Source organism: Meriones unguiculatus, chromosome 2 (assembly GCF_030254825.1).
Source record: "Meriones unguiculatus strain TT.TT164.6M chromosome 2, Bangor_MerUng_6.1, whole genome shotgun sequence".
Classification (NCBI taxonomy): domain Eukaryota; kingdom Metazoa; phylum Chordata; class Mammalia; order Rodentia; family Muridae; genus Meriones; species Meriones unguiculatus.
Window position 1 is genome coordinate 102,673,477 of NC_083350.1, and position 21,010 is coordinate 102,694,486.

Sequence of the window (21,010 nt, forward strand, 5' to 3'; positions counted from 1 at the left end):
TCTGCTTCAGTCATAGGAAAGAGAAATTAACATCATTTAAACATGTGCAAAACTGGAAATATTAGCAGACTGTATAATTATATGTTAAATAATGTGTTTTGAGCATGTAAGTAAGGTTCATTGTAAGACTAAAAGTGGGCCAGCATGCAAAAGTGACCAGTATAGTTTAGTAGTCTATAACAGAGAAGGCAAACTACAATGTTCATTTTACTGGACATAGAGAACTGCTGAAGAAACCAGAAATCCATTACCTTCCATAATATTGCCAAAGTGTTAGTAGGAGAGGACTTTCAAGCTGGTCACTGGTAACTACAAAATCCTCTAGCTAACACACTTATTGATTAAATGTTAACTGTTTCCTTTGTTCATCCATGTTCAGGAATAAGCCAAGTTATTCCACTATCAACATTTTATTGGAGGTTCTAGCTAGTTTAATGAAGCAAGAAAAAAAAATGAGCCAGGTGGTGGTAGCACATACCTTTAATCCCAGCGCCAAGGAGGCAGAAAAAGTTGGATTTCTGTGAGTTCCAGGACAGCCAGGGCTACACAGACAAACTCCTCAAAAAACAAACAAACAAACAAAACACAAAATAAGAAAAAGGGAAAAGAAGTAAGATTGTCAGTCATAAATTATATTATTATGCATGAAATACAAACAAATCTAGCAGTAAGTACTAAAAATGGGTTTGGGGTATTCATCTATCTATCTATCTATCTATCTATCTATCTATTTAATTATTTTTGAGGCTGTCTTCCTTATGTATCCCTGGCTGCCCTCACATTCACAGTGGTCCACTTGCCTCGACCTCCTGAGTCCTAGAATTAAAGATGTGCCACCACACCCAATCTAAAATATGTGAATATTAACAGTTTGTGGCTAAAAAGTCAAGCAACAAACCAGTTATCTTTGTACACAATTGGAAAATGAAATATTTAAGTATCATTTACAATAGCATGAATCTAATAATACATAAAACATCTATATTTAAACCCACAAACTGCTCAGAAAAATTCAAAGAATGATTAAAGAATACTATATCATGTTTGTGCTTTGGAAAATTCATTTCTAAACCATTTCTTCCCAAGTAGATCTAGAAATTAAGTATAATCACAATCTTGGGCATTTCTTTGTAAAAATAAACTGTAAAGTTTATATAGTGTTGAAAGAAGTAAAATAACCAAGGCAATCAAGAAGAAAAATGAAGCATGCAAGAGCTTGCTACAAAGGCCACCACTGCTGCATTTCAGTCCAGAGAATCTTTTTTTTAAATTCTTTATTAATTATTTATTCACTTTGTGTCCCCCCTGTGGTTCCCTCCCACCTCCCGTCCCAACCCCTCCTTTCCTCTCCCCTCTGCATGCATTCCCCTCCCCAAGTCAACTGATGGGGGAGGCCCTCCTCCCCTTCCTTCTGATCCTAGTCTATCAGGTCTCATCAGGAGTGGCTGCATTGTCTTCTTCTGTGGCCTGGTAAGGCTGCTCCCCCCTCAGGGGGAGGTGATCAAAGAGCAGGCCAATCAGTTCATGTCTGAGACGAGACAGTCCCTGTTCTCATTACTATGGAACCCACTTGGACACTGAACTGCAATGGGCTACATCTGTGCAGGGGTCCTAGGTTATCTCCATGCATGGTCCTTGGTTGGAGTATCAGTCTCAGGAAAGACCCCTGTGCTCAGAGTTTTTGGTTCTGTTGCTCCCCTTGTGGAGTTGCTGTCCTCTCCAGATCTTACTGTTTCCCACTTCTTTCCTAAGATTCCCTGCACTCTGCCCAAAGGTTGGCCATAAGTCTCAGCATCTGCTTTGATAGTCTGCAGGGCAGAGCCTTTCAGAGGTCCTCTGTGTCAGGCTCCTGACTTGTTTCCTGTTTTCTCTTTCTTCTGATGTCCATCCTCTTTGCTTTCTGGATAGGGATTGAGCATTTTAGCAAGAGTCCTCCCTCTTGATTAGTTTCTTTAGGTGTACAGATTTTAGTAGGTTTATCCTATATTATGTGTCTATATGAGTGAGTATATACCGTGTGTATCTTTCTGCTTCTGGGATAGCTCACTCAAGATGATCTTTTCCAGTTCCCACCATTTACCTGCAAATTTCATGATTTCCTTGTTTTTCATTGCTGAGTAATATTCCATTGTGTAGATGTACCACAATTTCTGTATCCATTCCTCCGTTGTGGGACTTCTGTGTTGTTTCCAGGTTCTGGCTATTACAAATAAAGCTGCTACAAACATGGTTGAGCTAATGTCCTTATTGTGTACTTGAGCCTCTTTTGGGTATATGCCTAGGAATGGTATAGCTGTACAGAGCTAAACAGAGAATTCTCAATAGAGGAATATTGAACGGCAGAGAAACACTTAAAGAAATGTTCAACGTACTTAGTCATCAGGGAAATGCAAATCAAAACGACCCTAAGATTTCACCTTACACCCATCAGAATGGCTAAGATCAAAAACTCAAGTGACAACACATGTTGGAGAGGTTGTTGAGAAAGGGGAACCCTCCTCCATTGCTGGTGGGAATGTAAACTTGTACAACCACTCTGAAAATCAATCTGGCGCTTCCTCAGACACCTAGGAATAGCGCCTCCTCAAGATCCAGAGAATCTTTTGAGGGCACCATTTCAGTCGATTGTCCCTCACTCAACACTGTAACATGGGTAAAAGGATTCACATACCTACAAGTGATGAAAGGTGAAAGTAAACATAGCTAGTTTTTTTTTTTTAAAGCATGAAAGAAAACCATAGACTGTTGGGATAAATAAAAGTTTGTTACTAGGGCACAGAAAGTAGTAAGTATGAAAGGTATCATTGACAAATTGAAAGTAAACTTTTTTTCAAAAGGTGCTTTTTTTGTAAGAAAGAAAATTAATTTATGATAGGGGCTGAGTAGATGAGTCAGTTGTTTAAGAGTACTGGGTGTCTTTCCAGAAAGGTTCTGGGTTCAGTTCCCAGCACCCACATGACAGTTCACAATTGTCTGTATCCCCAGTCCTAGGGACTCCAACACCTTCTCAGGGCTTCTGTTCGCACCAAGCATGCACATGGTGCACAGATAGACATGCAGGCAAAGCACTCGTACATATAAAAGTAAGTAAAAATGTTCAAAATGAAAAGAAGGTTCTATGACAGGTTGAGATGTGAATCTGTAATATGTTCATTTACAAAAGGGTTCGTAACCTGAATATTTAAAGAGCGCCTTGAAATTCATCTGAATCAGATTACTCAAAAACAAACTTTTTTTTTTAATTGAGCAAAACTAGAGCAAATACACACATGTGTACAAATAGCATACCAAAAAAATACAGATGGCTGACAGGATAAGAAAAGATATTAAACATTTTTAGATAACTATCAGGAAAATTGGAAACTTTTACAATAAGACTTTAATGTATTGTACCAGAATGGCTAAAACTTAAGTGACTGACAATAATGAGTATTGGCAAGAATGTAGACCAGCTAGAATTCTCATGTTAAGCCGGTGGCTGTATAATTGGTAGAATAATTTTAGAAAAGTGGCAGGATATATTAAGGCTAAAATATGAATATTCCATGCCCTGGGTATTTATCGAGATTGAGTATGTACATCTACCAAAAGTGTGTTCAAGAAAGTTTATTAATACTTCCAAACTGGAACCAATTGAAATTTTTATCAATAGGAAAATGGTTAAACTATGGCACATTTGTACACTGGGTGACAGTATAACAATGGAAAATTTACTATTATAATATTCAATTACATTGCTTCTACACATATATAAATGCTTAGAGAAACATCTGATGCAGAGGATATGTGCTAATCGTTTCTTTTATATAAATGAGGTGGCTTGATGAATAGACATCCATGTTCCCCAGGCCACAAATAAGTAAGTTTATAGTTGTTAAGGTAGAAGAATGTAACTTGCCTGGTATATATGCCAGAGGAGTATGAGGAGGCCTTTGGCAATACTGTTCGGTATTGAAGGCTAAGGGAATGCGCACAACAGTGTTACTTCTGAAACACTTAACCTCGAGCTAGAAGTACCCCAAATGACCCTCGGGCCACCAAGACCTAGTGGACTGGGTGAATATGATAAATGTAGTAGTTAGAAACTGAGAATAGTATGTGGTATGAGTAAATAACATGACCTCACAAGCATGTTGAGTAGAAGAAAACACCATTTGGAAAGTATACACTCTATTTTTAATTCGTGAAATCCAAATGTTGGATAACTTTGGAAATAAATTAGTTGGTTACCTTATTTCCAAAGGTTCAGATGTTGGAGGGAGGGTCATGATGAGAAGGAAAAGTATGGACACTATCCTGGCAGAGTTCCTGACCTGAGAAGTGGATAAACCGGCCTTTGCTTTGTGTACTTTCATTCAGCTTTACATTTGCATTCTGTGCTTTTTTTATATAAGCTTGTTATGCTTCAATAAACAGTTAGAAACATATTTAAAAGATTTGCAGCTGCTAAATTAGTTCCAACATGATAGGTATCTTTCTATTTTTAAAACCTGTCTATAAAAACTGAAAAAAAAATGCCTTAGCTCATATAGCATTATACTCTGACTTTTCCATTAATTTAACAAAATCCTACTATTCACTTTTAGAAATGTTCTCTTTATATATTATAAAGTTAAATTTATTCTTTACTTAAATTTAGAAAGACATACTTTTAAACTAAGATATATTTGTGCTTTATCTTAGCATTCTAATCCTCTCCTTTTTTGCCTTTTTGTAGTGATTTATCAGTTGCAAACAGGCTTTTAATTATAAGTTGTGTTCTGAGTTTAACTCTGTATCTTCAGACCATGCTTTTCCTTTGTGGATGGCAGGCATATTCAGTAAAGTCTGCCTCCTTCCTTTTCTTGAGCTGCTTGCAATGATTGGGTTATTGGTTCCAGTTTCTGGTAGGTATTCATAACATTTCTGTTTGTCACATTGAGGATATAAGGTAGATTTGTGTTTCTTGCCTTTGCAGTTTCAGTACAAACCATATATTAATCTCTTCCCTGGTATTCACTGAAAATACTAAATTTTAAAAAGGGTCTAGTATCAACCATAGTTTTGCTCAAATAGGAAATTATGTATCAACATACTTGTTCATACTAATTTTCATTCATTCTTTTTCTTTTTTTTTTTTTTTTTTAGAGAAAAGCTCTTCATGAAAACAAATTGAAGAGACTGCAGGAGAAAATGGAAGTCTTGGAGGCAAAGAAAGAAGAACTAGAAACAGAAAACCAGATGTTAAATAGGTAATATGTTAATATATAACATACACCCCTATTGTTATATAGCACATCATTTCCGTGTATCTGTGTCTGTGCACCACATGAACAAAGGTTTCAGGCCCCCTGAAGTTGGAGTTGCAGGCTTTTGTGGGCCGTGATGTGGGGGTGCTGGGAACTAAACCCTGATCCTCTGGAAGAACAGCCAGTATGCTTCACTGCTGAGCAGTCTCTTCAGCCCCAAAACTTTGTTTGATTCACTGTGTCTTATGTTTATTTTAAATTGTGTATTTATGGCCAGCACTTTGGCTTCAGAGACAAATAGATACCTGTGAGTTTGAGGTCAGCCTGGTCTATACAACAAGTTGCAGGGATGCCTCCCCCCACGGATCCCCCCACCCCCCGCAATTATTCCTTTCAAATTTCTTTTTTACCTTTTATTTTTCATTCTGACTTAATATTCCTTCAAGCCAGAAGTTTCTATCACATATAAGGATTTGTGGTATTAGGTGATAGTAATAAAAATGGACACTCACTGGCTTCAATACACTAACTGGTTTTGTGAATAGGAATGATGTGAGCTCTTGTTAAGGCACCAAAGTTATGGCAGTGGCATGGTTCTGAACATTATGGTTACAAACTTTGAATCTGGTGTTAGCTTATAATCACTGGCATTAGTGTCCTTTGAGCTCAGAAGGTTTATACTGTTAGGTTAGTGGTAGTGACATAAATGACCCATTTGATTTAAGATGATAAAATCTTTTTGAACTGTTAATTAATGTTAGTCTTAGATCCTTAATGAAGAATTGGACTTTTCAGAAATGAAGATTGCCTGTTGTGCAGCACTGTTCTCTGTTGTGTTCTGGTATTCTTGGACAAAGTTCTCTAATGGACACTGAGTGTCCTATAGTTCAGTTCTGATACTGACACAGGATGAGGCTCAATCCTACAAGACCGCTTACACTTCAGACAGCAGTCATAAAGCCAAGGCTATGGCCTCTGATCTGTAGGCTGTACATTGTTCCAGTGGTCCTGTGCTTCAGATCTATTAATTTGTTAGAGTTGCTTACAAAACTGAGGAAATACCTTAGACTTACCAGTTATTTTAAAGAATACTGTGAAGGACACAGATGAACAGCCATTTGCATAGCTGTAAAGGAAATGTGTGGGTGAGGCAGTGTTCATGCCCTGTACTCCATCTTCTAGGCCTTTGTGTTTGGCAAAGTTAAGAATTCCCTAAATTCTATTTTTTCCTGTGTATATGGGTATGTATGTATGTGAGAGACAGAGAGGGAGAGATCAGTGTAAGATGTCTTCCTCAGTCACTCTCCACCTTCGTTTTTGAGACATGGACTCTGGCACTCACTGATTCTGATTCTACTGGACTGTTTGTCGTGAGTCCTGTGGGCCCTGACTGACGTTCTCATGTTTGCAGAGCCTCCTCCCAGCCCTTCCTTTTGGGTGTTTTGGCAACCTTATCCCATAAGTTGATTATAGTATTTGTCACTGATGATCAACTTAGCCTTCAGTTCCTCACCCTTTTCAGAGGAGAACAGGGATTGGACTGAAAGTTGTAACCTTGTAATCCTAGGTTGTTCTTCCTGATGACCTGTGAGATCCCTGGTCAGGAGTTTCCTTATTACTTGTACAAGTGATGTTCTTCAACCCCAAGTGTCCAGGAGTCTTAGGAGTAGAATGCCAGGGAACCAGAGGCCAAATACTATATTTATTGTGTCAAATTTATTCAAAGTTGTATTATATTGCGTTGTATTGTTTCACGATTAGATGAATTCAAATATAAAGAATTATGATTTTTATGTTTGCCTATATTTCATGTAAGAAGTGAGTTTCATAAGGCTTAATTCAACTTTAAGTTTTTATTTTTATAGTTTAGAGTCTCCTTTGATTTTCAGGATTCATAGAGAGTAGAAATGAAAATAAGAGTACCAAAATTTTTCCCAAGATACTTTTAATCTTTGGTTAATTGACAAATAAATCTATAAAAGTTGATAGCTTGCAGTGCTAATAATTACTTATTGTTAATATATAGGGTTGAGCGTGTGGCACATGCTTTCAGTCCCAGCACTCTGGAGGTGGAGACAAGGAGATCTTTGTGAGAGCAATGTCAGCCTGGTCTATCTAGGGCATTTTGGGCCAATCAAGACTACATAGTGAGAGTCTTTCTTAACCTTCCCCCCCCCCACATACATACAAAAAAGACCCATATATAATAGCTGGTTATGGTTTCACACTAATCCCCACCTGAGGTAAAGGCACCCTGGCTGCAAAGTGAATCCACACCATCCAGCTCCAGGGGGTGGGGTGGGTGGGGTGATACAAAGGTCATTTTTCTGTTTATCTTTCTAGAAATAGAGATTTTTAGATAGGTGGATGTTACAATTTAATAACCTTTCTCCCACTTAAAATTTCTGTCTCGTCTTCATTATTAAAGAACAAGAATGCTTTTTCTTTTTAAGACAAAATGTTCCATTTGAAGAATATACAAGGCTTCAAAAACGACTGAAGGACATACAAAGAAGACATAATGAATTTCGAAGTCTAATTTTGGTTCCTAACATGCCTCCAACAGCCTCAATCAACCCTGCTAACTTTCAGTCATCAGCCATAGTCCCTGGAGTAGAACCCTCCTTTCCCCCTCATATGCAGGTATGAGCATTTTAGGACAAAGACAGACATTTCTGTACATTGTTATGTTTTACCAGTTTAGAGGTTTTAAAGTTCATTTGATAAGGGCAGTTTTAACAACTTTTTTTTTTTTTACTGTAGAAATTTTTTTAGTAGATTTAAATGTACTCTGTTCTTTAGTGATGGTTCTGGGGGTAAGTTCTTATATTTGTTCATAGACAACATGATTAGGGAGCCTTTGAGTAGCCTAGTTTTACAGCTTAATTATGTACAACTCTCAAAAACTTAGTAGTACAACACACTGCATCTTTTATATATTTTGTTTAATACTAGTAAAAAAATGCCTTGAGAGAAGGCACCATTTTTATTCCCTGTTCATAGATGAAGAAACTGAGAGCAATGTGGTAGTGTGCCTAAGGTCCTACCTGAATAAATGACCGTTAAGCTCTTTGTAAACCTAAATTGTCCTATTCCAGAGCCTAGGCTCTGCTGTATCTGCCCCTGAGATGTGACTGTTTTATAGGCATAAGAGACTCCAGTCACTGAATAGACTCTTAGACCAGGTGTGGCTTTTAGTACATTTCCGTGACATGCCAGTGTTGTTTGAAAGCTATCATCTATGTGTACCTGTGCCCTGCCAGGAGCATTGTCTAATTTGCTCCCTGAGAAATTTTACTTCTAGGGAGAAATAGACTGAGTTTTGCTTAAGAGTAGAGAGCCTCAGGCAGGAGAGAAGGGGGACTAGTTTTTAGACCGCTAAATATGAACGTCATTTCTCTGCCATATTATTGGTGGCTTCTGTAAGAGTAGCAGATGGCAGGGACTTTCCTAGTTTTTCTAGGTTTCTGTTGTGTCATTTTCAAGGAGGAACAGCATCAAAGAGAACTCTCTCTACTTCGAAAAAGACTTGAAGAACTAGAAACTACACAAAGAAAACAACTGGAGGAACTTGGATCTCCTGGGGAGTGATGCTAGAAGAAAGGCCAAGCCAAAAACTCAATAAAAGCGTGAGGTTTAACACGTGGCATTGAGATGCTTTATTACTGTTTGCCAAAAATCCATGAGCTGCCTCAAGAAAAGGCCCTGGCTACGTGCTGCACTGCATGGGCTCCAGGGCTTTAGGCTTATGTTAGCAGACATGAAATCTTTGGAGTTTCAGAGACACTTAGAATACGCATTGGCAATCTTTTGACCATGCAAAAAATAAAAGGAACTAGTTAATTAAGGAATCAAGTTTGCAAATCATTAATTTTTATTTTGTTGATATTTTCTGGCATATATCCTTATTTCCTTTGTCCTCATCTTTGAGATGTCTGGCATTAACAAGATCAGTAAACATTTCCTTTATTATATACAGAAATTGTAAACCAAAAGTTTTAGAAAAGATGATGATTTAAAAATATAAAAAACACTTAAAAGTTTCTAAATATGTGTTCATTGTAGAAATCTTAACCTTTTCTAAAACCTGTGCATTTAATTTATTAAATAACTTAATAAATATTTTTATATCTAGGCTGTTTGTGTTTACTTTCACTGATCATATGATATATACTAAACAATTGATGATTTTGCTTCTTTTGACTTTGAGTTGAAAGTTGTAGAAAATTAGGTCCAATGACAGTCTCTGCAAAGAGCTGTTGGTATCATTTGAAGCAGTGGGGCCTTGAAGTGTTGCTGGTATTTAGTTTAGTTTCTCAATGTTTAGGATCTAATCAAATAATTATGTTTTATTTACTTCATTTTTCATGTGCACCATTGGAAGCTTCCTTATGTGGAATGTTTTAGAGGAATTCCATGAGGATAATTTCATGTCAACAAAGCAAAGCTCAAGCTTATGTGGATTTCTCATTATATAGAAATCTGCAGTCAGAAGCAAGTTGATCCTTGAAGACAGGGATGTAACTGAGCAGCCCTTGACATCAGTTAGCAGAGAACTCAGCTTATGTAGTGGAGCTGCTCATTTATGTAGAGTATACAATGACATCTTGTTCTGAAAGTAATTTCCACAGAGCCACTTAGTCTAAGAAATGTATTAAAACTAGAAAAGACAAACAGTCCACAGTTGTTACATCAAAATGTTTATTTTTGGATATAGACATTTAAAACATTCATCTCCAAGAACAGCTTCAGTCAGGTATACAGTAAGAAATAGGCTTTAAATCCTAATACAGAAAGAGTAACACAAGTAATTTTTAAATGCTGCTTTAGACACTAGTGTTAGGAAAAAAAAAGTGTATAAATTAATTGTTTTGCACCAAAAATATGCAAAGAAACTTGAAAATAGATACTGTTTGTCATTTGCTTCTTTAGTTGTTGTTTAATATAGACCCAGTGACTGATTGTCTTCAGCACACATCTGATTTGGACATTCTCTGCATTTGGCTAATGTGATCCAAAGTGTGATCTAGATAGTGCTTTCCACTGGAGGATTGACAAACACACTACATACATTAGTGAATCTTCATACCACCTCAGTGAGGTAGGTTAGAAAGAGTATACAGAAATTGAGGCACAAAGAGGTAAGTGACTTGCCCAAAGTTCCCAACCCCTGGAAGAGGCGGTAAGGCTCCACGCAGGACTCCTGTCAGAGAGCTGGACAGGGACACCCTCAGGTAGCGTTTACTAATACGTTGCTAAAGCTGTGGCTCAACCTTTGAGTTTCGTGCTCCCCAGAGAAGGGAAAGTCTGTTGGGCAAGCCTTCTACCCTTGGCTCTCAACTCTCCTCCAGCTTTTCTCTATGGACACCTTCCCCTCTTTGAAGACAGTAGCAGCTTTAAATGGGGGACCAGACCTCTTACCTTTCTACTTAGAAATAAACTATTTGGTAGGAGTTTTGAGATGTGTCCATTGGACAGACAATAGTCACAAGGATTAGGATTGGGACTGTGCCTGTCCAGGCGGCATCTGAACTGCTCAGATGTTACCTCTCTTACACCTTATTGGATATCAAGGAGCAAAAAGATTGCATTTACCAAGACAAATTCACATTTCATCCTACATGGTCCATACAGTGCTGGTAAATGGTTTTAAGGAATATGTGCTCAATGTTTTATTTGCTGATTGAAGGAAAATTCCTTCCTAAATTGGGGTAAAAGGTGCCTGCCACAAGGTAAGTGAGAGAGCTGTCAGATTACACTTTTTACTTCTGTTTAATAGAAGGAAACACAGTGGTATTAAAATTGGTCATGAGCAGCAAAAATTCGGGAATAAAAAAATCAGCAATAAAAAATACTACATTATAACTGGATAGGAAATTCCTTGAAAAAAAAAAAAAGAGGCACGAATAAAATGAGTATTTTTAAATCTTTCTCCTGTAAGGAATACTTTCAAAAAGTACATAGTAAGACTAAGATACCAAGTTGTACTAATATTTTCCAGGCCTTGGGCCTCAAATATATATTTATATATAATACTCCAATGTGAACAACAATTTGATGAAATGTAAAATGTATCTTTTATTTTAATCACACACAAGTATTTATAACCACAGGGTTCACCAGAAATCTAAAGCAAGGAGACACTAGCATAGAAATGTCAGATTACAGGAGTGACTTACACACCCACGCACAGTTCTGATCAAACAGAAGTAAAATCATGAACTCCTTTTTTAGTAATACCCAACATGTCCACTACCAGATACATGAAAATAAGGGAACACACTAGGACAGAGTCTGGAAAAAACGCTGTTGCATTTCAGTGAAACCCACCCACTCTCCTTGCTTTAGAGCTGCTTGGATAAAATGGAGGTGAGCTGATGAGCGCAGCTGGCAACCACTGAAAAACACGAGCCCTTTCAACAATGTTGCAACACTGTTAGTTTTTGGTTTTAAACACACACACTCACGACGCTAAGTGTACACACTACCAAATTCTGCCTTCAGCCTTTCCAGGAACTACTGGGGAAAGTGAACGACAGCTGCAGATCCTCAGGGTTGCCCTAACACCCTCCACCTTGTTTCCAAATGACTCATTTCACATTTTGAGCATTGTTAGTATCCCCTCTCCTGCAGAAGTACAGTGTAGTCACACGTGCTACATAGCTGTAGTTTCCCAACAAAACCACTTAGATATCATTGTGCTTAAGTGGAGACTGTAGTTACAATACTGACACTTGCTTACTGGCCCTGTATTCTCTGTAAACAAGGAGGCTGTTTGCAACAACCACTTCAGCTCTATTTACAGAAAGGTTCCCGGTATACCCACAGGCACAGTGGTTGATAGACTTTCTAAAAGCTGTGCGTGTGCCTTGGTCTCTTAAAAGACAGTGCTCAAAGTGGAACCCATGTGCAAACTTAAGAAATTTTACGACAAAGAGTAGCTCAAGCAGCCATTTTGCTCCCAAGCTGTCTGAAGAACTTTGTCAAATAAAGCCAGGCCCCAGGGTGCTTACATCCACTTGCATTTCTTCTTTTCATCAAATAAGACTTTTACATGCAAGAGTTGTTTCTGAGCTTCTTCCAGCCCTCGTTCTCTTTCTAGTTTATTTAGAATCTGTTGACAATTAGAACAGTTATTTTACATGTTAGAAATTCAGCATTACAATTCACAATTCTGGTGGGCTTGCTCTTTCTTTTTTTTCATTCCTGATGCTGTGAGTGGTATGAAACAGATGCTAGCATTTTCTTCGATCATTTCCGTACTCACTTTGCAAGTTGTTTTGCTAAGTCATTATCACAGGATCAACAACACTTGGGCTTGAAATAGAAGCCCGCAAGAAATACCAACTATTTGCTTACAAATATGGGACCAGACTTCCAAGGCCCTGCTTTATGCATTACGTCACAGCCATTCCAAGCACAGCAAGCATCCCTGGGCAGCCAGCATGCAGGCAGGTATTCCTCAAATGCAGCAGGCAAGGGCATCCTGATCAGAGATGAATTCTTCCATCTCTTCCCTTCCCCTCCCCTCCCAGGCAGTGTACTCCCTCCTCTCCCCTCCCCCAGTGCTTCCCTTCTCACCCCTGGCCCCTGGAGAGGATGCTTATCATGTTTAAGGAACTCATTGCCTCTACCCTACCTTGGCTCTTCACTTGATCTTCAAGTAGCAAATGGAATTGGTGAGCTATTCTCACCATTGACATGGATAGCCTTTCCCAGCATGACTGAGTGGGGGGGAATCAGGGAAGGGGGAATTAACATATATTTGGAAACAAGGAATCCAGAGTAAGGAGAACTAATCATAAAGGAGAATGGTAGTTGCTACTAATGGTTATAAAAAGCCTGAATGAGAACACTGTTTATTGACAGTTGCTTAAATTAGAAGTATGTTATGATTTCATATAACCATGGAAAACAATTTAGGAGATTTAACAGGCTTAGTTTTCATTTTTAGCAGACCACAATCAAACATAAACTGGCCTTATTTTATAGGGCCATAATTTACTAATCAAAGTTTTCTTGAGTCATTGTGGCTTTAGGCCCCATGAACTCATGTAAATTCAGGCTGGTCCAAAGGTGGGCAGCATGACATACTACAAGAGGAGGGGCAGCCATGTGCAGAGTCTGGCTCGGGGCCTCCCTTTCTGCCTATTCAGGATGAAAGACTGTACCCAAGTCCTTGTGGTGGGCTTGAGGGTCAAACAGATGGGAAATTAAAAAAAAAAAAGAAAGAAAAGAAACCCTTACCTCATCAAAATACTTCACGATGTATTTGTAGATTTCTGTCAAGGCCACTTCTTCATTAAATTCATTTTCATGTTTCTAAAAGAAAGGCTTGTTTGAGAGGCTCTGAAATGACTGCTTTTAAGTAACAAATTACAAGCTTATTTCTGCTTTCTATCATACCTTAGATTCCTGAGTTAAGAATTCTTCCATTTCTAAAGATGACAATGGAGGCAAATCCCTGATTGCTTTGTAATAAGATTTTACTTCCTCTTTGTAGGTTGGTATATCCTTGGCATAGAGAAGTTTATTAGTTGGTGCTTCCTGAAAAACAGCAACAGCCACAAGAAGCATAAAAAGTCATGGGGGGGTTGTATAAGGGGGCAGTGTAACTGAACTTCCACCAGCATTACTCCCTGCCAGCGAGGCTTCATGCAGTAGGCCTCAGAGATGTGGACTGAGTGACTGACTGCCATCACATAGTTCTGGTGAGTCACTGTTATTTCCAGGCAGATTAAATGCTAATATATTCAGTCTTTCTCTCATAAAAGAACTAAAATTATTATTTTTGCATGACTTTGAGTTACGGTAACAATGGCACTTATTTCAATCACAGTTCATTACTAATGGTTGTTAAAAAGCCTGAATTAAAACATTGCTCTCATCCTCACCCACCAGTGAATTTTGGCATTTATAAAAGACTTGATTGTAGATCTGATTGAGGCCTTTATAAAACTGTAAAACTGGTAAGTTACTGGCAGTAGCAGATTTTCTAGACTGTCCCTTTATTAGATTATAAAGATCTAGTTTCTCAAGGAAGCGTATGTCACCAGTATGGGTAACTCGGATGTCTGATTTTGCAAAGATTCTTTGGCAATTTGAATGGTGTTACGTAAGTATAATAGTGATAATATGTAAGCACCTAAATGGGGATTTTAAGAAAATTTCACAAAATTTCTAAAAATCTCAGTGAATATAGGCAAAGTAATTAGACAAATGTCCCAGGATGTTTTACAAGCATCTAGTGGCTGATATAGCGGCTTGGAGAGTCATGCTGGAGGCTGCAAACACTGAGATATTCCTGAGAAGTGCCTGTTGGGTTTTAAGTGAACCTTGTAAGTTGCATGATGGTTCATTCAATTAGCATTTATTTATCCAAGATTCACTGGGAGGCGTCAAACGTACAGCGATGAACGTGACTGGTACCTGCCTTTGAAAAGCTTACATTCTTGGGAAAAGAAATTCACATTGCATGACTGATGTGAAGAATCACTGACAGATTGCAGGGAAGGACTAAAAGGTTGGACAGATGGAATCCTGTTACTTTGTGTTAACAAGACCTGTGGCCTCTCTGGACCTCAGATTTCTCATGTCTAAAATGGGAATCAGAGTACCTGAATCAGAGGGATTAACTGAACTATGCTAAGAAACTAGTAAGTGATTTTTTAAAAAGCTACGTTTACTATGAACAAACACATTTTTAAGTGTCTTCAGCATGGTGTAGGAGGTACGGTGGGGAAATTCTGACATAGTTAAACACATTAGCCTCTCCTGCAATTCTTCACTTACATCAAGAAACTATGGAATGAAACACTGGCAAATGAATGAGTAGGATTTTACTAACAGGACTGAGGCCAATCGGGAAGGCCGATAACACAGCAAAGATGCCAGAAGAAAATGTACTAAGACAGTGAAAAGAGTGAGTTTTGGGGGTTGGGTGGCAGCAGGGCCATGTGGTGTGGGTTAGGTGGCAGTTGCTGTCAGTAAGGAGGGAGTGAAAAGACAAGAGTAATAAGGGACGGGGAAGTTTTAGAGAAAGAAGTGAAGGCAGGTTTTTGTAGAAAGATGGTAACAGTTGAAATTACAATGAGGGTTGGAGCATCTGAGGTATTTATCAAACATCAGTGTCTGGAAGTGATTTTCAGGTATGTATCAGAAAGCAAAGCTGGGCCTTACCTTCCCCAGTTGCTGTTCTGTGAGAGAAAAGGCATCCATGAAAGCTTGGGCAATCACTGATAAACAGCTGTCTATGTGTGGAGTCTTCTTAATGTCAAAGACAAACTGAGGGTTCTTCAGGATGTTTACCCAGAAGCGAAGAGGAAGGCTGTTTGAAGGGAAAACAATCTTTTCTCAGGCAGGACTTAACATAGCCAGTGGTCTGCTCACCAGTTGGTAAATGAGTGTGTATGACCTTGTTATTGAAGTACATAAGCCTGCTTAGCCAAACTAACAAAAGCAGCAGGTAGCAGCATCACTCAGAACCAGAAAGGGTTAATCCACCAGTGCGTGAAGGGCCGGTGAGAGAAGTCAGGAAGTGGCCTTGGACAAGAGTGTCCTCCAAATCTGGGTTCTATAAGGTGATGTCACGAATGAGAGCTTTTCGCTCAACTCTGTTGTGCCTGGCCTCTCCCAGCCCTTCAGTGTTGCACTCAGTCCAAGCTCCTGGCATCTCACCTGGATTGTTTGCGCTCCCAGATCTGACCCTTCTAATAGAATCAGATCTTGCCACTCCTCTCTTTAACTATGTGTCCCCCAATCAGGGTCTCCTCTTCTGCCACTTTTCAGCTCATTCATTTCATCTCCACTGGGCGCTTTGCTGTCTTTCACTCATTATCCCATTTCAGGATTTTGCTGTGTGGGCTGTCTTAATGGTCTCCTGTCCCATGTAGTCTCATGGTTATATCCTTTCCTCATCTAATGGGGTACGAACTCGCCTTTGTCAACCCTGACATGATACTCTTATCCTCTTCTACTTTCTCTATGGTACACATCACCTTCTGGTGTACTTCAGTGGATGCATTCCATTCCCTGTCTCTACCTACTAGAGTGCAAACTTTGTAAGGACAAAGTTGGTGTGTTTCACTCATTCTTCTAAAATGGTGCCCAGCAATATGGCACCATGTAGACAGTTAAAGAAATAGTGGAATATGATCTTGAGAATTATTCAAAGTCCTCCCCATATCTCTGTTCCAATTTTTGTCTAGCCTACTATTTCTACCGCCTAGTTGCTGGGATTCTCAATGGCTTGGTCTTGTTGTGGCTGGTGGTATACCCATGCTGGGTGTAGGAGTAGCAGGGCCCAGGGGTATGAGGCTGAAATGGAGGGCAGGAGTGAACCAGAGCAGAGGATATTAAACCAGGTCAAGGGGAAAAATTGACTAAGAGCTATGGAACTTCACTTCTACTACTTGCTAGCACTTGGTAGGGTTTGTGCCCACAAGAGACATTCGATTGCATCATGACTGGGTCTTCCTCAGCTGAGGTGCATAGCATCTCAAATAGAGGCAATAAGCTATAGTCCTCTTCTCAGGAGATACTAAATGTGGATCTCCTGCTTCTTAAGGTAAATGCTAAAATAACATTAAAACTCTTGGGTAATTCTAATGGCATTTACTACTACAAATGATAAAAGCATGACCTATGTAGAATCTGAGTAGACACAACTTGAAAATTGTAAAGCAGTTATTGTAGGCACAATAACAGGTTAAACCATAAAACACTAATTTCTCATTCTTTGCTAGTCTAGTATTCTAGACAAGTTCTTTTTGTGAAATAAAGATAACAGAATTTTGTTATTTTATCATCTGGAATAGAATTCAAACCCTGAGATTCTGATACAGTAACTACGTATTTAATATTCTGCCCTAGGTTCTTGAAAACAGTCAATAATCACCTACATTCCCACCTGTTTGTTTTCCAAATATGTACAACATCAGGATCTGTGATCTTTTTGTTTTCAGCTTGGGCATCCAAAAAGTCAAAGAAGTATTTTATAGCAAATGGGGCCCTGCTGTTAGGCAAACTCCAAATGCTTCTGAAGAGTTTCTCTAGCACAGAGTGAATGGCCACCTGGAAGACAGAATGGGAGACTGAAATACATGGTGGTAATTTGGAAGAAAGAATGGAAAAGCCAGCTCCAAGTTCAGGGAAAGCGATAAGCCAACCAGAGAAAAGTATCAAGTAACGCCAGCGGGGGATGGGACAAGGGTCCTGACAGTCTTCACATTCAGATATGGTACATAAACTTGCTGATAGCAACAATGTTTAGCCAGCAGGGAGATATGTGGATGCGTGTGTGTGTGTGTGTGTGTGTGTGTGTGAAAAGCCACTGATGTTCTGCCTCTGTTATGTGCAGCCTGGAAAAACTTAAGTGACAATGCTTTACTTCTAGATCTTTTTCTCATTGCATGTATTTCGTTCTTAGGATTTAAATACGGACTTCCCAAGGCAGTAAAAAAAGAAGACAGGGTTCTCTAGGCAAACTGCGAAATCAAGAAATTCAGGCAACTCCCTTGCCTACCACACAGATCTACTCGGGTCTAAGTAGATTTGCTGAAGAAGCCTGCCCAGCAAAGTAACAAGGCCAGGAGGGCAGTGACAATTACTAGTGGAGCAAAAATACAGAGACTTCCGTTAATCCACTAACAATTAGATGCAGTAACATTTGCTCCTGGCTTGGTATTCCACTGACGTCTGATACTTTTATAAGAGAACAGAATTCTTAATTTCAAAATGAAAAAAAAAAAAGCAGTAAGATTTACTAGATTAATTGTACAGATTTCCTCCTCACTTTATTTGCAATTCAAGGGAATTTTATTGCTTTTCTATAATAGCAAGTAAACAAAAAGGAGTAATTATGTTATCAACCTAAGAAGTAATAGTGGAATGGTGGATAAAGAAGCAGGAACAACACTAAACAGCCTGATTGAAGATGCTACAGTAGAAATTTGTAAAGTGCTGTTCTCTTTCCAGTTTATATATATATAAACAAAAAGGGGTTGTAGGATGTGTCTACAATCTTAACTTTCATTTTGCTTTGCTAGAAGGCACAAGGGATTTGTAACATTTTCACACTTGAGCGGAAATTAAGTTGAACACATCATATACCCCCAAGGTAGCCATGAAAGAATTCCTAGAACAGTTAAGTGTACCTTGGTCGACAGCAGCTTTGTTAGATACATTTCTTTTACTTTGAACTTGTGTTTCCCTCTATGTCTCTTTCCTTGCACAACTTGGAATGCTTCTGAATCTGGTAAAATCTAAAAAGACCATAGAGGCATTAGCTGAGGAAACTATGCTACAGAAGACTTGCGGTTCAGTGGACAGCACAAGACAGTTCAAACTCACCAAATGACAGTGGTCATCCGAGTATTCCACATCTGAACACCAGAGAAGGGAGGGAGAGAGAAAAAAAAAAGCCCATTAAAAAAACAACCACGGACTAATTGGCCTTAACAAAAGCCCCATTTGTGCTTGAAAGCCAACAGCTCCTCTATTATTATACACGAGTTCTTCACTGCTACACTTTTTTCCCTCTGCTGCACCTGAACAGTGTGAGAAGGGCCTAGGGACTGCAGGTTCCCTGTCCCTGGAAGTGTTAGAGCAGAGGCTAAGTAGCTGCTTAACTGGGGACAGTGAGGAGAGTCTCCAACCTGTCACTCAACAGATAGTCCTGGAGCGCCCCGGTGTGCCAAGCCTGCAGCCAGAATTAAGCCAGCCTTGTTCCTGCCGCTCCTAATTGCCCAATTACTTAATTTCAACGAGGGAGAACTATGTAAAAAGGTGTCACTCTGAGTCTAGGAGATTCCTTTGAAGAAGGGCTATTACAGATGACCCTAAATAAATGATTGGCCAGGTAAATGCGGAGGGAGGGGACGCTCCAGGGTAGGAGGACCCAGAAGGAATTTGGACCCTTTTAAGAAAGGACAATGCAAGCAAACTGAAAATGGCACTAATAAGGGGGTGCTTGGGAGGAAGAGAAGAAAATGGAGGGTAAAACAGATGAAGGCCCTGAAAATTGAGTGGGATTAGACCATCTAGAAATGCTACTCAAATTTAAAAATTAAAGCTGTTAAGGGGAAGGGAAAATAGTCCATTAAAACCAACCATAGGCTAGCTAGTAAGAGAAGTCTGTGGTATTAAAACTAACCATAGGCTAGTTAGTAGGATGGTCTGATGGTCCATCCTAAAGCACAGGTGATGGGTTGGCCTCAAAGGAGAAGTCAGAATTACATGAAGGACAAGGCAAAAACTCTGCCTAGCCCTGCAGTAGGAGCTGTGTGTGATTAGAGCTTCGGGAGAGGAGGAGCCCTCTGGAGAACAGTGTTAAATGCTTGAGAAATTAGTGGGCTTCATCAAGATCCCCGCTGAAGTTCATCAATTCATCCAATGAGTGCCTTTCTCCTGTGGCTGCCTCTCTCAATAAGAGTTGGGTCATCTAGGGCTGGGACTACCACAGAGAGGCAAGGGGTGAGTTTCAGTAGGATAGAAATCAAATTAGTGGTTCTCAGCCACTGGACAGGGAGAGGACAAGCATTTACTCTATGAAGAGATCAAGCCTAAGCTCCAGCTGCTCAGTCCTCAAGCAGACTGCTCATCTAAAGGCCTAATCTGAGTCTTAAAAGCCATAGCTCTCTACTTGCCCACAACGATAGCACCTTTCTTGCACCACACTGACAGCCACTCTGCAGGATAGCCCAGTGTCATGATGGTAGGTGGGAAACATCAAAGGGATGTGGTTCCAGAGACTAGATGCTGAGTCTAACTAAGGTCGCCTGTTGAACTCAGGCATCATAATGCCCTGACCAAAGTGTATTTGCAAGGAGACTGCTGGAGACAGGCCCCTGCCTAGGGCTAAGGACAAAGCAAGAATAGGACCAGTGGATTCTCTCAAGGCATTATCAGTGTTTTCCTGTCCACAGCTGCAGGAAGACAGAAGACCAGCTTGCTAACTTTCCTGTCAAACTCCTCCCTGTCTGCTGTCTGGGAAGTCTACAATGTTATCTTAGAAATTCTGTATGGATTGTCTTGCTTGCTCAGTCTAGGGCAGTGCAGTTATCTGCTAGCTTCCTGCTCTGTTTGCAGGGCAGTCTCTTCTGTAGGTGCTCATCCTACTGAGGACTTGGAAAAGAGCTACAAGAGCTGCCCTGGGTTCAGAGCTGTGAGAGATGGCAACTTCCTTTGTTCTGGGTCTTCTATATCAACATGGTGACAGTTTCCTTCCCTTCTTGCAGAACCCATGTTCTTAGGACTAGAAACAGATCGAAATGACTTTTCATGGCTTCCAGAGAATTACACAGCAACAACTCAATCATATTTCCCTGTCAGTATGTCTAGGAGAAGCAAAAAAGCAATACTTCATAAAGCTTGGTGGGAACAAAAGGTTAACAATATTATATTGGTTACCTGAAGTAAAATTTGCTATCTTCTTAAAGACTTTTATAGTGGATCCATTTGATATCTGAAAGCAAAGATTAAAAAAATAAAAGTGAGTTTTCAAAATATAATGGATTTCTCAACTTCAACCCAGGAATTATAGATAGATCTTATGTTTTCTCACTTATTAAATATTTATCAAGGACTGCTACTTTGTGTGCAGCCTGAGGCTAACTGGGTGACCAGCAGGGCACTGTCTGCCCTCAAGGGAGAGCTAGAGGGAATGAAAGCTGCCTCTAGGAGAGAGGAGGACTAAGGCATCTTAGTCCAGGCCCCCGCCTAACAGGTCAAAAAAGGGCTGGGTGGCTCCCCACCACCAAGTCAGCTTTCTACTTGTTACCAGT

The 21,010-nt window shown here is 39.6% G+C and overlaps 2 protein-coding genes across 5 annotated transcripts in view; one reads left to right on the top strand and one right to left on the bottom strand.

Moving 5' to 3' along the window:
• Positions 1 to 9,362, top strand: part of Cep83 (centrosomal protein 83) — a 104,824-nt gene extending 95,462 nt beyond the window's left edge. For all 3 annotated transcript variants that reach the window (XM_021645391.2, XM_021645392.2, XM_060377940.1), the window contains 3 exons: positions 5,128 to 5,231; positions 7,682 to 7,871; positions 8,715 to 9,362. In XM_021645391.2, coding sequence (XP_021501066.1) covers positions 5,128 to 5,231; positions 7,682 to 7,871; positions 8,715 to 8,819 — 399 coding nt within the window. In that variant the 3' untranslated portion in view covers positions 8,820 to 9,362. The remainder of the gene's footprint in view (positions 1 to 5,127; positions 5,232 to 7,681; positions 7,872 to 8,714) is intronic.
• A 550-nt stretch (positions 9,363 to 9,912) lies between these two features.
• Positions 9,913 to 21,010, bottom strand: part of Plxnc1 (plexin C1) — a 149,356-nt gene continuing 138,258 nt past the window's right edge. Inside the window, exons 24-32 of one of the 2 annotated variants that reach the window (XM_060377939.1) lie at positions 20,637 to 20,691; positions 18,579 to 18,610; positions 18,383 to 18,490; positions 17,137 to 17,300; positions 15,408 to 15,555; positions 13,635 to 13,775; positions 13,476 to 13,550; positions 12,868 to 12,952; positions 9,913 to 12,342 (exon numbers count right to left, since the gene is read on the bottom strand). In XM_060377939.1, the coding sequence (XP_060233922.1) occupies positions 12,332 to 12,342; positions 12,868 to 12,952; positions 13,476 to 13,550; positions 13,635 to 13,775; positions 15,408 to 15,555; positions 17,137 to 17,300; positions 18,383 to 18,490; positions 18,579 to 18,610; positions 20,637 to 20,691 (819 nt within the window). In that variant the 3' untranslated portion in view covers positions 9,913 to 12,331. The remainder of the gene's footprint in view (positions 12,343 to 12,867; positions 12,953 to 13,475; positions 13,551 to 13,634; positions 13,776 to 15,407; positions 15,556 to 17,136; positions 17,301 to 18,382; positions 18,491 to 18,578; positions 18,611 to 20,636; positions 20,692 to 21,010) is intronic. The other variant, XM_021645393.2, reaches the window with a different exon arrangement.